The sequence below is a fragment of the Notothenia coriiceps genome, unplaced genomic scaffold, assembly GCF_000735185.1.
Source record: "Notothenia coriiceps isolate Sejong01 unplaced genomic scaffold, NC01 NC01_scaffold00037246, whole genome shotgun sequence".
NCBI lineage: Eukaryota > Metazoa > Chordata > Actinopteri > Perciformes > Nototheniidae > Notothenia > Notothenia coriiceps.
In genome coordinates this window covers 17830229-17845055 of record NW_011369947.1, presented here as the reverse complement: position 1 = coordinate 17845055, position 14827 = coordinate 17830229, and the positions used below count along the sequence as shown (strand labels likewise).

The window sequence follows — 14827 nt, the reverse complement described above, 5'->3', positions numbered from 1 at the left end:
TTCCCCCCCCCCCCTAGCATCATACACCTGAAGGGTATAATTTCTCCCTAGAGTTTAATAATTTCGTTTTTCTCAGAGAAATCCACTTCTGTGCGCTTTATGAGTCACTGTCTGTGGCAGGTTATCTTTTTCAGAGAATTCCCATGCATATCACGGTGCTGCGAAACCGTTTCACCTGTTTGGGTTGATAACATTTCTCTTATCTATGCTATATATTTAAGCAATAACTCTTTTTAAATGAATGCAATTTATCACGCTCAAAACAAACGAGAAGTTAACACTCAGGAGCAGAAGCAAGGTGCTTTTTATGTAAGTGTTAATTGCGAACAGTTTTAAACTAAACGTTTTAAATTATCTCTTCCTCTTATCTATAAAAATAATTGGTGTAATTACCAAAGTGCTCTCTGCTGGTTTTAAAAAAAATACAAGAAATTCGATTTTTAGTGTCATGAAAAAGCATTATGGTGCGTTAAGACGTATTAAGTGACATATTGGTGTTGTTGAATTGTGTAATTTACTGTTTCTGCTTCCTATAATAATAATTCTTCTTTTGTGTTTACAGTGCTTTGTCCAAGCCAGATTTCTCTGACATGCCTGATCCTTTCGGCACAGCAGCCTTCAACAAGCTCTACAGAGGTACTGAGCAATCCTGTTTTCTATCTATTCTTATCTCAGACTTGTCTCGGTTCTTGTGCCTTTTTTCTTTGAAATAATTGAGAATTTGACCTCTAGCCGTGCTGTCATGTTTGTTTTTGTTGTCCGCCTATCTATGTGGAAAATTAATATAGACGAAGGAATTTGACCTCTAAAAACCCTTTTTTAAAAGGAGCAATCTGGAAATGATCATTTCTTTGGTTGAATGTGTGAACACTTGCAAACTAATTAAATGCTGCAGATTTAGTTTTACTTGTTTACAAGGCTCAAATGTTGAGGAAACACAACCGAGCAGTAATATATAGTAAGCAGAAGTGAAGTTATCCTTAAATCATGCTGTTATCTGTTTGTTTGCAGTCGTCCCAGTCAGGAAAGTCCATGCTTTGAATATCACCTGGGCGCTCCCCCCTCAGGAGAAATACTACAGGTGAGCCACATACTGTACATTTATAATATACAGTGCATGCCACGTAAATGAAACCTACCTTACATTTCATCAACGGTTTGTTTCTCTTTCCTTTCAATGTCTTCTGTCTCCAGAGTGCAGCCTCTTCATACTGTATAATCAGAATTAGACCAGCCATACTCTGCTCTGTTTGTAGAAGGAGTGAATCAATGTGTTTTTTGTTTCTCCTTTTCATGTTGTTCTTCCCCCCTCTTTTCAGAGTGAAGCCTCTCCACTACATCTCTTGGCTGATTGGCCATGAAGGCACAGGAAGCATCCTCTCAGTGCTCAGGAAGAAGTGAGTGTTTTTGCCTCTGTCTGTTTGTTTTGCTGATTTGAGGGCACTCCAAAAACCCAATTAAAAGGTCTTCAATTTGCCGGGTATACATGACACTGGCTTTTCTGAGCTCTGAGTGCTCGAGCCCAATCTTCAAAGTATACACTCTGCCAGCCCACTCCACAATGCGATTCATACATCCTCCTCTCTGGATGTGGATGTACCACGAGAGCATTTCAGCCTTTTGCTGCTAAGTGGGAAAGTGATGCGACGAACCCCTCTGTAGTCCCACAACACAACGATCTCACCCAACGCTGCCTTCACCATCGGCACCACTTGGAGAGTTTGATGGAATATTCCTATTTACCGTGTGTGCTCATTGCAATTGTTGATAAATGACAACATTGAAACTTGAGTGTACTCGTTGTGAATTCCCAGGCGCGCCAAACTGCGGAGGCAGTAGAGACGCTGGTTTTATTGAGTTCAGATAATCATAACGCCGAGGGCAGAGAGGCTGGACTGAAACTGGGCCATTGTTGTACCCTGCAGTAACGTTTTGGGGAAAGGTCTGCCCTTGTGCAGTATATGTCCATTACACACACTATTTGCTGCACTACTGAACAGATGCCTAAAAGTAGTAGTATACTGTATATGATTATTTTATTGTATTCATGGAGTAGATCAAGTGGAAAGTGTAATACCATAAATGTTGTCTTTACCTGGTTTTGAAGGTTGCGTTACGGTAAAGTGATCACATTTTCAGAATTATTTTTTCTAGCTATTTAATTACTCTACCCGCTTGGTCATTAAATCAACATTACTGATGATTATTTTTTGAAATCTCATTGTTTAAATCACGTGAAAGCATCAATGAACAACCTTAAAATATTTTCACAATAAACATAAAGAAATATTTGCTGAAAAGATTTTGTACACAAAGATTTTCTTCATAGATTGAAGGCCGATACCAGTGTTTCTGCAGGATGGGGTGAATTTATATAATATAATTGTTTACTACACAGCACTGGTTTGAGTTCATTTCAGTGCAGTCAGTGTGAAACTTTCAGAGATCAGAACTGGCTTGGTTTGATCCATTGCAGTCCACATCTTTTCTGCTTGTTTGGTAATGCAGTGCAGCTGTTAAAGTGCACCATCAAACCACTACAACATGTCTTTATGCAGATGGGAGCAGACATGATGTGACGAACAACCCAGCTCTAAAACATCTCAAACCCCTGCACGTTGTTTCTCATCCTTTTTTTTAAATAACACAAACCCATAAACGAATGATGTGTCCGTTCTTCATTCTGGGATTTGTAAAGCCACGCGGAGTGCCTCAGTGGGATCACAAAAGTGTTTGTTAAATTGTCTGCCATCGAGAAACATCAAGTGCCATATTTTCTACTTACTGGCCTCCTGCACATATTTCAACTCCTAATGTGCATTCTCTTTCCAGTTTATGGTAGTCAATAACTTATTTACTGGCAGTAAACACGTGTTTCTGTAATTAAATGCTGTGTGTCTGTAGGTGCTGGGCTCTGGATTTATATGGAGGAAACAGTGAAACAGGCTTCGACCAGAACACCACCTACTCCATCTTCTCCATCTCCATCACTCTCACTGATGAGGGTTTCCAAAACTTCTACGAGGTAAAGAAAGATCGCTTTTTTATGATTTGTTTGCCCTTTGGAGACATGGAAACACTTTGACACTGAACAGCTAACAGTTTACACATTAATCTTCAGCCAATATCCCCACCACGGCCCCTCGTAGACCACCACACACACATAGGCCGTTTCTCAATCGCGAGGATGCTTGCGTGGTAGCACATGTCTTCCGAGTCACTTGCTTCAGAAGCTAGGCAAGAATCCTTCCTGGCAATTGGAAAACGAAGAGTGGAACAGGCGAGCAAGTGTGCAGGTGTGCGTCATATGAGAGGCCCCGCCTTACATTTTCCGCAACAGATTTGGGGAAATTGGTCCGTGCGCAAAGCATTGCGGGGATTTTAAGGACGCGAAGTCTACCCATGTGCAGCCTCGAAATTACCCCCAAACCAAGGATGCGGCCTCGGTGGAATTCCAAGTATGCTGGAGATTGGAACAGTCATTCGGCGGCACTCGATGACGTAGCATCCTTAAAATATTGGCTTGGAAGCCAGTATCCTCGAGAGTGAGAAACGGCCGCAGACTGTGCAATAATACTGCCTGTGAATAGAAAACTTTGTGAAATATACCCTCAAGCAATTTAAGCTTTAACGGAACCAGCTACTTCTATAATTGTATATGGACACTTTAAAACATATATAAATACATACTACTGCTGCTGCTGCTACTACTAAAATAGGCTTACTTTGTTATTTTTTAGTATGCAGGTCTATTCTCTTGACTTTATCTGCACTTTACTTCCGTTTGTGAAAACGTAAATGTTCCAGTTGCAGGACGATTCTGATATTGCATGATCCAAACCATTTGTGGTCAGATCAAAGTGAGCCAGTTCTTCATCAGTTCAACAGACACTGGTCTCAGTATAAGTTGCATGCACGAATGGACCCAGCTGGTTGTTCTGTTCTTCATTTATACAACAGGTATTCTAAGGGGAGCCATCTGTGTTATCAGTTGCTATGACAATGCATGTGTTAAACAGGCAGTCACCTCTCATCCAATAGGAGCAAGGTTGTCTGATAAAAAATAAAATAAACACACTCGCATTGATGACTGCGGAATACACGCTGCTTAAGCCTTGAGGATGCTGTTTCCTTTTTTTCTAAAGCACTTTAAAGAAGTAGCCCTGATTCACTTAATTGCCAGGAGTTGTATGAAAAGATTGATACCACTCACATGTCTCTATAATTACAGTTGTCTTTACTCGGTGACATCCACTCATCCATTGCAATTATTTTGACATGCGTCTCTTCCTCTATTCTCTGCTGACAAACAGGGAACTGTTGTTCACAGTTAATAATAATGACTCTTTATTCACAAAGGTAGAGGTGGCATTCTCATTTACATGTTGGAATCTCTAAAAGGGGGCAAATAGACACATTACTTCCTATTTAGTATTATATGTGGACACCTTGTTCAGTGTAATTGTCCTAGCTTATTCTAATGACTGTAATCAAAAAGTCTTACAACAAGTTTGGCAACTATCGGTGTTATCTTTGTGGTTTTTCAAAATGTAACAATACGTGTCTCTTAAGCTCCATTATCATGGTGAAAAAGAGGAATTTTACAGCCATTTTTACAAACAAAATAATTAATTTAAACTAAACGATATTCTTATTTATGTGTGTAACAGGTGACTCACCTGGTGTTCCAGTACCTGAAGATGCTGCAGACACTCGGACCACAGCAAAGGCATTTACACACACACACACACACACACACACACACACACACACACACACACACACACACACACACACACACACACACACACACACACACACACAGAGATTGAAATACCGTCATATGAATACAACCAAACACTGAAACTGTCTTTCTGGCAGTGTACTGTATTTTGAAGTTTTAAATTGTGCAGTAGATATACTATTTGATAGTATTATATATCCTTTGTGTTTACTAGATCCAGACTACTAGTCCATATGTATAATAAAAAATCTTATTTTGCCATATGCTCCATATGAACGACTTTTCTTGCCGTGTACTTGTTGGCTGCATGTTTATAACTTATTGAAGGTGGGTAAATTAGCTATTATATGCATCTTTGTTATAAAGCATAATTCAAGTGTCTCTAAAAGTGGCTTTTAGATCATCTTAACAGACATAGTCATCATTTGCCTTTTTTAATTAATACAATTGTGCATGTAGGATATTCTCGCTCTGATATGTGTTACACGCTGACAGACATTAGTTGGTAGTTTATTGGCTTTATGGGTATCCATAAAACATTAAAGGAAAGGTTTACCTTTTTTTGGGGTAAGTTGAATGAGAAGATTGATTATTTTCTCAAACATAAAACGAATATCAATTCATCTTTCTTTTAAATCCTGGCCGGAAACCAAATAAATGTATTTTCAAAAACTTGAACTATTCTTCCCAAAGATGTATTTCCAGCTACTCTTGCTCCTTTACTCTAAATCCACTTTTCAGCAACAGTTAGCCCGCTTGCACACAGAGGTGTTTGTATCGTTGTCATGCACTATGGTGAAGATGCTGATTCTTCATTTGTTCTGTCTTCAGCTGCTGTTCCACCTGATCATTGACCACCTGGCTGATTTCTGCGCCGCCCCCGATGTCTTCAGCATGTACATGGAGCAGCTCAAGAAAGCCTACTTCAACATCCTCATTAAACCGGAGAAGCTCGGCAAGTGAGTTGTTTACCTTCTGTCTACTGACATTTCAAGTTTACCTTAGGACTCAATTTCAAGTCTATGATGCCTTCTAGTGGTGAGTCGTGTGACGGACCTGAATGGTAAAAAGCTCCTGCCTGTGTCCTCTTTTCCCCTCTCTCTCTCTCTCTCTCTCTCTCTCTCCCTCACTCCTCCCCCTCTCGTCTTCCTCAGAGATGTGCGTTTGCTAATCTTAGAAAACTCTCGCTGGTCCATGGTGGAGAAGTATCAGGCTCTAACAGCCGGTCTCACCATCGAAGAGCTGATGGAGTTCAGCCGTAGTTTAAAATCGGAGCTGTACGCCGAGGGACTGGTGCAGGGCAACTTTAACAGCACTGTGAGTGGATGGCACACACAAGTAGATTGATTAACAACAACAATACGCTGATTAGCTAACAAATTGGTTAATATCCATCTCTGTACGTGCATCCATTGTTTGCGAGTGTGCTCGACGTTGTTCTCATGCTTTGTCTGATTCCTTCACCTCTTATCTCTCACCTGCTCATTATCCTTTATTGTGTTTTCTCCACAGGAGTCGGAGCAGTTCCTGCAGTATGTCACAGAGTAAGGCGGCTATTACACTGAAAGCACTCCCTAATGAAAACACCAATACTATACAATCACATGGATTTGTTTGCCGCCATACACAGTCATTTTCATTAGCTTCGGTTGTTCACTCTATGAATCCCCTCTAAACTTTATCCTCCGTTCCCTTCCTTCAAACGTCTGTCCTCCTTCCTTTCTTCCTCTCCACCTCACCTCCTTTCTTTCTTTCTCTCTTCCTCGCTCCCCTTTGTTCGCCTTTTTTTATTTTCCCTGTCAGTAAGCTGCAGTTCTCCAAGCTGCCAGCGGAGGTGCCGGTGATGTTCAGAGTGGTGGAGCTCCCCATGAAGCAGCACATCTGTAAGGTCAAATCTCTCAATAAGGGAGACGCCAACTCTGAGATCACCGTTTACTACCAGGTACACACACACACACACCTGCCGCTCAACGATCCTTCATATCTTTCACTGTCTTCAACATGCTCTCATTTGTTTGACTCACACTTGTTTATTTATTCTTTTGATCTAGTCTGGCCTCAAGCACCTGAGGGAGCACACGCTGATGGAGCTGCTGGTGGTGCGTGTACTTTTCTACATCCATGTGTTCTTTCACCGTCGTTCCTCCGAGCTTCTCTGAGTTGTTGTTCTCTTTCAGATGCACATGGAGGAGCCCTGCTTTGACTTCCTCAGGACCAAAGAGACTCTCGGGTGAGGGTGGTTATGTTTTAAACAAAGCTTTGCCTCTTTTTAAGAACTGTAATTATATGTTTATAATTTATTTTAAATATTATTTATAACTTTTAAGAAACCATGACAATGTTTTACTGTCAATAGTTTCAACTGTTCATTTGGTTCATGTTTACATTTGCTTTTATTTGTGTCTTTTAAAATAATAATTATATCGTTTTACTTTTCATATCTGTCTTTTTATGTGTTTTGTTTTTTGTGAAACACATTGAGCTTAATCATTCATTTTGCATATTTTGTTCAAGGCAAGAATACAAAACGTGGACAGCAATTGTAATTCTCATAACTTGTTTTGATCCATTTCATGGTTTTATCAATTCTTTTAAAAGTGCTATTTATTTATTTTTGCAAATTGAAGACATTTTAGTTATTTTGTGGCTGAATGTCTTTGTCTTTATAAGGGACGTTTATTTATTAATACAAAATTATAATTATTATGAAGGTTCCGAGAAAAATTGTTGAAGGCGGTTCTTAGCTGATGTAAATCTATTTACATTTACCACATTTCAAACGACATCTTCTAATGGTTTAAATGTCGACTACCTGCTAGAGGAAGTCAGGTGGGACTTATCTTTTGGAAACTAATTCAACTGAACTGCCTGGTTAGTTATTTTTGATCCGTCTCTGTTCCGTTTTCGTGTTTCTCAACACCTTTTTATTTGTTTCCGTCTCCTTTGATGCCTCCCTCTGCAGGTACCATGTCTACCCGACCTGCAGGAACACCTCAGGTGTTCTGGGTTTCTCTGTCACCGTGGAAACACAAGCCACAAAGTTCAAGTGAGTCTGCAACACAATCATAACCTTTCATTTGCCCGAAGGCAAGATAAGATTTATCTTAACCGCATTTCCCAAAACCAAGGTATAATTTATCTTACTGTTCGCCCAAACCCAAGCTACAATCCATCTCTCTGGTCCTGGAAGGAGAGCAGCGGTGGATCTGATGAACGACTAAAGGAATCAAACGCACCCTATAGTGTATTATATATATCTCTTACCTCTCGTGAACTCTTTTTCTCAGTACGGAGCTGGTGGAGTCAAAGATTGAAGAGTTTCTGGTTTCATTTGGGGAGTTGCTCGATGCGCTGACTGAGGAGGCCTTTAAAACGCAGGTGTGTGTGTGTGTGTGTATTCATGAGTTTGTTGCTCATTTTTATCATGCAGAAGCAGAAAGGTAGAGAAAATCATAGTAAAAGTTTGAGAAATGACAAAAGTGTATTTACAAGTTACCTTGGTGATGTAATAACACATTTCTTTAAAATGTTAGACCAACTTGTACTTGCTGTTGTACTTTAAATGTTCAAATAATTGTGGAAGTCAAAAAAGTAAGTACAAACTGTAATATTGTGTGTGTGGCATGTTTTTTGTACAGGTGACCGCTTTAGTGAAGCTGAAGGAGTGTGAGGACACACACCTCGGGGAGGAGGTGGACAGGAACTGGGCCGAGGTGGTTACACAGCAGTTTGTCTTTGATAGGCTCAACAGAGAGGTGAGAACAACACAAACACACACACACACACACACACACACTCAGAGAACTGATGCTCAAAGCAGGATAATCAGATTTTCTATAAAGACAAGATAAAAAGTTGGGAATAATTGTTTTAGTCCCTAATCTTGCCGAAGTAAACAAAGTACCTGTAATTTTACTAATTTTACAAATGTTTTTGATCGAATTATTATTTTATACAAATTATCGCGGTTTTCCATAGTTTTTTATATTATTTGTTTGAAGGCGTTCGTCCTTTAGTTTGTCTATTCTAATCTTCATTTATAACAAGATAAAGAGACTGAAATGTGGGGGTGAAGAGTCATCACTATGAAGGTCTCCTGGCACGATCACTTTATTCACTGTTGATTTAATGTTGGCGTTTTTACCTTTTTAAATGAAAGGCACTTGTCATTCAGTCCAAGTGTTTGATCCACTGGTGTTTCTGTGTGTTTAGATCGAAGCTCTGAAGCAGATGACCAGGGTGGAGCTGGCGTCCTGGTTCAAAGAACATCGAGGGGAAACTAGCCGCAAGCTCAGCGTGCATGTAAGCAAAACCTTTGATTTGTATGAGGAGAGAGAGAGATGTGATTTTGATTCTATTTTTGGCGTAATGTCACAAAACATTAAATGTGTCCCTGTCTCCTAAAGGTGGTGGGATTTGGTGCTGAAGAGAACGATTCGGATGGTGGTTGTAAGAAACAAGAGGGAAAGAAGGACAAAGAGGATGATGTGAGTGGCTCTACGTACGGCGAGGTGTCGAAGGTCACCTTCCTTCCTCCCTCGCCCAAGATGGCGGGTACGGCTGCCATCATGGACATCCCTGCTTTCACCGCAGGTCTGCCTCTCTTCCCCTACCACAAGATACTGGAATAAACTCTGCTCGGACTGTGAGACAGACAGATGGCTGGGCTTCGCCACGTTCAGAGACTTATTAGTGATGCAGACACTTAATATGTGGAGGTGAAAGAAGGTTGAAACTCTGGACCGGGACTCTGGAGCCCAGCTGTAGTTTTTACCCACACTGTGTTTAGGCAAAAAGCCAAGAAGTGATGGTGGTTTTCTTTTAGCTAAGTAATAATCTATTCTGCTTTCTCAAACTCAATTATTTTATATCCTAAGACACCGAGTGTGTAGGGGCACTCTATCTATTTCTCCATCCCACTCTGACGGAAAATCTTTTCAATCAAATTTTCATTTATTCGGTTCTCTGAGCTCTGCTGCCATTACAACTCAGAATCCCTGTCTTAACTGCTGTTTGTGTAGAATTCCTGACTGCGTCTAATACCCTTTTTAAAAAGACAAATCAACTGTGAAACTGCAGAAATGCTGAGTCCTTTGAACTCCAGACGTGTGTGTTCGAGTGATCATGTTCTGGATTTCAAGCTCTGCTGTGCCCTACTGTTATAAGCTGACCTGAATCATGCCATGGTATAACAACTGCAAAGAGAATAAATCAATGAGTGATGAGTGAATGAATACATTAGCACTACAGAAAACACTTGAATCTATCAAGCAGAAAAAGTACACTGAAACTTGTGTAAAGACTCATTTTAATTGAATCATTTTCTTTATCGATGCAACAATGCGAGGAATTCATCAACACTGTTTTGACAGTTTGTATATTAACTTTTCTCTAATTGCCAGTTTATTTGACACTTCTGCAATTTTTTTATGCAAATCTCATTAAACAACATCACATATTGATAGGATCCACTTTGTGACAAACATGGAGGCTATTTTAGAGTGTTAGCATGCTTGTGAGTCAGTCTGGGGTCACTGGTTTAATTTATACAGGTTTAATTTACGGGTATATCGTATATTACTCACAGACTCTCTCTGCTTTCTTCTCCCTGAGGAAAAGGTTGTTGCAGGTGATATTGTGTTGGGCTTGGAGACACTCTGCACCTTCAAATGTAATTAAAAACTAATCTGTAGCCCAGCACAGCAGAGTGTGTTAACAGAATTGACTAATATGTCCACGGGGAAGACTCACACTGCAGCGAAGGCTTCACCTGCAGTGGCCCCCCCACATGAAGTGATAACGGTGCAGCTGTAGGCCTACGATGGGGGGGCAAACCAGCGAGTCCACGGACAAAGCTGTGTGGGTTCTGCAGGTTAACTGTAAGCAAAAAACATAGACAAAAAACATGTAACCTATTACATACATTTTATCTAAAACCATTTGAAAAGTACTTATTTCCAAAAAAAAATGGAACCTGGGCTCATAAGCATTAGTGAGGTCTACTGATGTCCTGCTTTCACTTCAGGGGGTTTCATGTTAATGGGAGAAGGGGCCTTGCTACAATGTTGACAGTACAATATATTGTCCTAAGTATTCTAAGCCCCAACAAACGCCATATTCTCTTAAACCTGCAGCAGAAGCGAGCTGTAAACACAACTTTTGACTTGTGTGCTAATTATGGTGAACTTGTTAGCAACCACAGCTATCTGAAGACACATCAAAAGCATATTGAGTTTAGTTTTTTGCCACCTGTCGAATGCAAGTGGACTCTAGGTAAGTTGATTCACTCGTATTGGTTTCTAACTACTAATGTTAATGCTGAGAAGAATAAACAATGTGGTCATTTTAGCTACAATATCCCAAATGCTAAACCGTGTTTGCTAACTATTTGTTAGCTTTGTCTCTGATGGTTGTTGGTCCTGGACTGCTAAGCTTGCAGTTTAGATGTTTCTCATTCATTTTTCAATTTGAAAGTAAACCAGTATCAAACGTCCATGGGGCCTAGTTGAAGGTAGTTTCTCCTTTTTGAAGTGTTTCCCTTCCTCTTAAATGGTGTTTCCTGTAGCAGTTCTGTTAGGTCAGGTTATGGCAACGTTTCTCAAAGTGTGGGGCGCAGAGATGTGCATTTAAAAAAAATGCATGCCCTCGGACCCCCCTAGACTAGAGGATGTGAGGTCCACCCCCAAATAAAGCAGGTTAAAATAATTAAATGAAATACATTTTCTTTTAGTAAACACTGAAAACGTGTCCCACAGACCCAAAGAGCACACAAAGGTTAAAGGTAAGCATAATAATGTTAAAATGTGCTAAATATATACACTACATAAAAGAGGAGTAAAAGTAGCTCACGACTTGTTTTATTTTTTTAAAGTAGCTCTCATCCTAAAAAAGGTTGGAAACCCCTGTTATAGACAACCCGATATCACGGCAAGACGTGAACATGTGACGATTTACCATGCTGGGAGAAGTGAAGATGTCACGATTTTCGTCCCCTCAAACGTGACAGTTAGTTACACGGTATTGTTAACCCATGTTTTGTTTATCACCGATGTATTTTGTCATACACATATTCCTTCACATTTACATTTTAATTTGCATTAAAGTATTTCGCGAGACCTAACATGTTTTTAAACATAACTACGGTTGTAGTTGAAGAGTTTGTAAATTAACATGAACCGAAGCTGTTGCCTGGCAACTCAATCGCACAACGTCACGCCCGTTAATTCCACATCCACACCTATGTTCACGTCTTGCCGTGATACCGGGTTGGTTATAGAACGATACATTTGATAATTTTAAGCTTGGCCTACCATTTTATTGGAGCGATGAGGAACAGGTGGGGCTTGAAAAGGCCCATCTGTTCAAAGTGGGGAATGACAGAAAAAGTTTGAGAACCACTGGGTTATGTTTAGGAGTTAGAGGTTAACCTACATTTTAACAAACAAATGTGGTTAGTTGGGGAATTACAGTTACTACTGTTTCTCAATGTACTTGAGTACTATTTTGTCATACTTCTACTTGAGTAAGTCCAATTTATTGCTACATATAAGTCTACTTTTTACTCCATACTATTTATTTAGCCCGCAAAGTTACTTTTTACATGTAAAAACATGTGATGCAGTATTAAATATTTAGCCTCCCAGTTTTTGAAAAAATATTTGACAAACTGCAATATTAAAAGGCTCTTACTTCTAAGCAGTACATGGATTTTTTATTTTTTTTTCAAAAGAGCCCTGTGCATAATGAGTACTGTTGATACTTTACTTGAATTTAAGACCATATTATTTATAGGCAGTCATCCATAGGAATCCCGAACCCAATAAAATACCCAATATTAACGGTGTGTGTGTCTGCCCAAGGACAATTTAAGGTAAAACCTAATAGAGGTGTCATACATAATAACCTAATAAAAGTAAATGTAACAACTACTACAGTGCAACAAAACAGGAAGATTAAATGTGGTCTCTTAAACATAAGATCTCTAGCATCTAAAGCAATACTGGTAAATGATTTAATATCAGATTATAATATTGATATATGCTGTCTCACTGAAACTTCGTTGAGACATGAAGAATATGTCAGCATAAATGAGGCCACTCCACCCAGCCATATCAATACTCATATTGCCCGAGGCACGGGCCGAGGAGGTGGAGTTGCAGCAATCTTTGACTCAAGTTTACTTATCAATACTAAACAAAAATTAAATTATACCTCCTTTGAAAGCCTCATTTTCAGTCTTACGCATCCGACCTGGANAAGAGTGCGCTTAAGACCTTCCTTTTTGATAAAGCTTATAGTTAGGGCTGATTAGATTCAGCCCCTAGTTTTGCTGATATAGGCTTAGTTTGTCGGGGGACATCTTACTTCTTCCTTCTCTCTGTCTATACCTGTGTACTCTCATGTTCCGATTAACCCAGCTTCCCCAAATTTCTTTCTTTTTGGTGTCTATATACGCCGGGATCCGGAGTCATGGATGATCCTGCGGTCCTGTGTCATGGATTGCGAGTCCTGGATCTTGAGCCGTGGCTGTGGTCCTGGATCATAAGTCCTGGATGGATATACTCGTGGATTCATCTTCCTATTATACACACATGCATTTCCAAACATTTGGACTACCTATGTTGCAAATGTATTATCTTTTCAATTTACACACGGCATCTATTGCACGTCTGTCCGTCCTGGGAGAGGGATCCCTCCTCTGTTGCTCTCCCTGAGGTTTCTCCCATTTTTCCCTTTAAACTGTGGGTTTTCTCTGGAAGTTTTTCCTTGTACGATTTGAGGGTCTAAGGACAGAGGGTGTCGTATTGTCATACTGATATTCTGTACAAACTGTGAAGTCCACTGAGACAAATGTAACATTTGTGATATTGGGCTATATAAATAAACATTGATTGATTGATTGATTGATTGATACTTTTACTTAAGTAGAGTATCTGAGTTCACCTCTGTATGTGGTTAAGGATGATAACATACTTTGGCCATATCTTGCTTTTGTGTTGCAGCTGGAAACGGACAGAAAAAAACACTGTCTAGCCTTAATGAGTTATCATTTTGGTTTCACCTGAAGTCTGCTTCAGGGGCTAAAATCTGTAAATAACGTTAGCCGATGATGACCTTTTAAATGTAGCTATTTTCCTTTGAGAGATGTATTAAAAGAAGATGCAGTGAGTTATTAGTGCACTGTAACAAACATAAAAGTATAGAAATGGGCTTATAATGTGCTTTTCGGGCCTTAATGACACAGTAAAAAATTAAGAGAAACATTAAAGGGAGCCCAGCTAAAAAGAAGTAAAACCTGTGGTGGGATGGATGAAGGTATTACTCTTCTTAATGATACAAGGAGGAATTCACTTGACAAGTTCTGGGTATATGATAGCAATTTGCAGTAGTGTACAGTCCCTCAGAGCTTTCCTGGTGATGACAACCCAATTTAATTAGCTTTCAGTTTATTGTGATCTGAGCCTCAATGGTTGATCGGCTGCCTTAATCTCCTCTGTGGAGAATACAGGATATTAAAGAGAGGACACTTGGCCTGCAGTACACCCAAAAAAAAAATACTGCAGTTTTGATTGACAAAATGGATTCTGTGAAGGAATAGAGACACGTTTAGTCCTCTTTGCACTGCCTGTTCATTTCTCCTGTTTGTACTACAAACATCATCAAAGAGGAAGAGGAAACTTGCATTTCTTTGAAGGCCGAAGAACATTTCTTCCCTTCAGAATATCCCTAAGAGTTGTTTTGATGTTTCAATCTGGTGAGCTGTGAGGCCACTAAGCTATTTTAGTGACTTTATATATAAAGTCACATACTTTTTAATGATTATTTTGCCTTTTTGAGTGGCTGTTAAAGAGCTTTCAAACTTGATGCAAATCTGACATTCATCTTCAGTTTGTTACTTCAGAGTTGAAGACTTTCTTTATGTGATATTTCCATGATTTTAATCCTTCTGTAGAAGCGCTGTATACAACAAAGGGTTTATTGAGGAATAAATCAGCTTGTGTTTTTACTAGTATACCAATATTTACTGTAGCTATATTCTCCTTCCTGCCATACTGCAGCTGTTAAGTGTGTCTGTTGCTGGCA

The 14827-nt window shown here is 39.6% G+C and overlaps 2 protein-coding genes across 2 annotated transcripts in view; both read left to right on the top strand.

Moving 5' to 3' along the window:
- Positions 1-10014, top strand: part of nrd1a (nardilysin a (N-arginine dibasic convertase)) — a 20543-nt gene extending 10529 nt beyond the window's left edge. Inside the window, exons 9-24 of the mRNA XM_010795424.1 lie at positions 563-636; positions 1012-1081; positions 1320-1397; positions 2905-3025; positions 4671-4742; positions 5486-5703; positions 5899-6061; positions 6257-6288; positions 6548-6686; positions 6796-6843; positions 6922-6974; positions 7707-7790; positions 8032-8122; positions 8383-8499; positions 8957-9046; positions 9151-10014. Coding sequence (XP_010793726.1) covers positions 563-636; positions 1012-1081; positions 1320-1397; positions 2905-3025; positions 4671-4742; positions 5486-5703; positions 5899-6061; positions 6257-6288; positions 6548-6686; positions 6796-6843; positions 6922-6974; positions 7707-7790; positions 8032-8122; positions 8383-8499; positions 8957-9046; positions 9151-9375 — 1675 coding nt within the window. The 3' untranslated portion in view covers positions 9376-10014. The remainder of the gene's footprint in view (positions 1-562; positions 637-1011; positions 1082-1319; positions 1398-2904; positions 3026-4670; positions 4743-5485; positions 5704-5898; positions 6062-6256; positions 6289-6547; positions 6687-6795; positions 6844-6921; positions 6975-7706; positions 7791-8031; positions 8123-8382; positions 8500-8956; positions 9047-9150) is intronic.
- LOC104965963 (gamma-aminobutyric acid receptor subunit alpha-6-like) overlaps positions 1-14827 on the top strand; it is a 599227-nt gene that overhangs the window by 134372 nt on the left and 450028 nt on the right. The gene's annotated exons all lie outside the window — the stretch shown is intronic.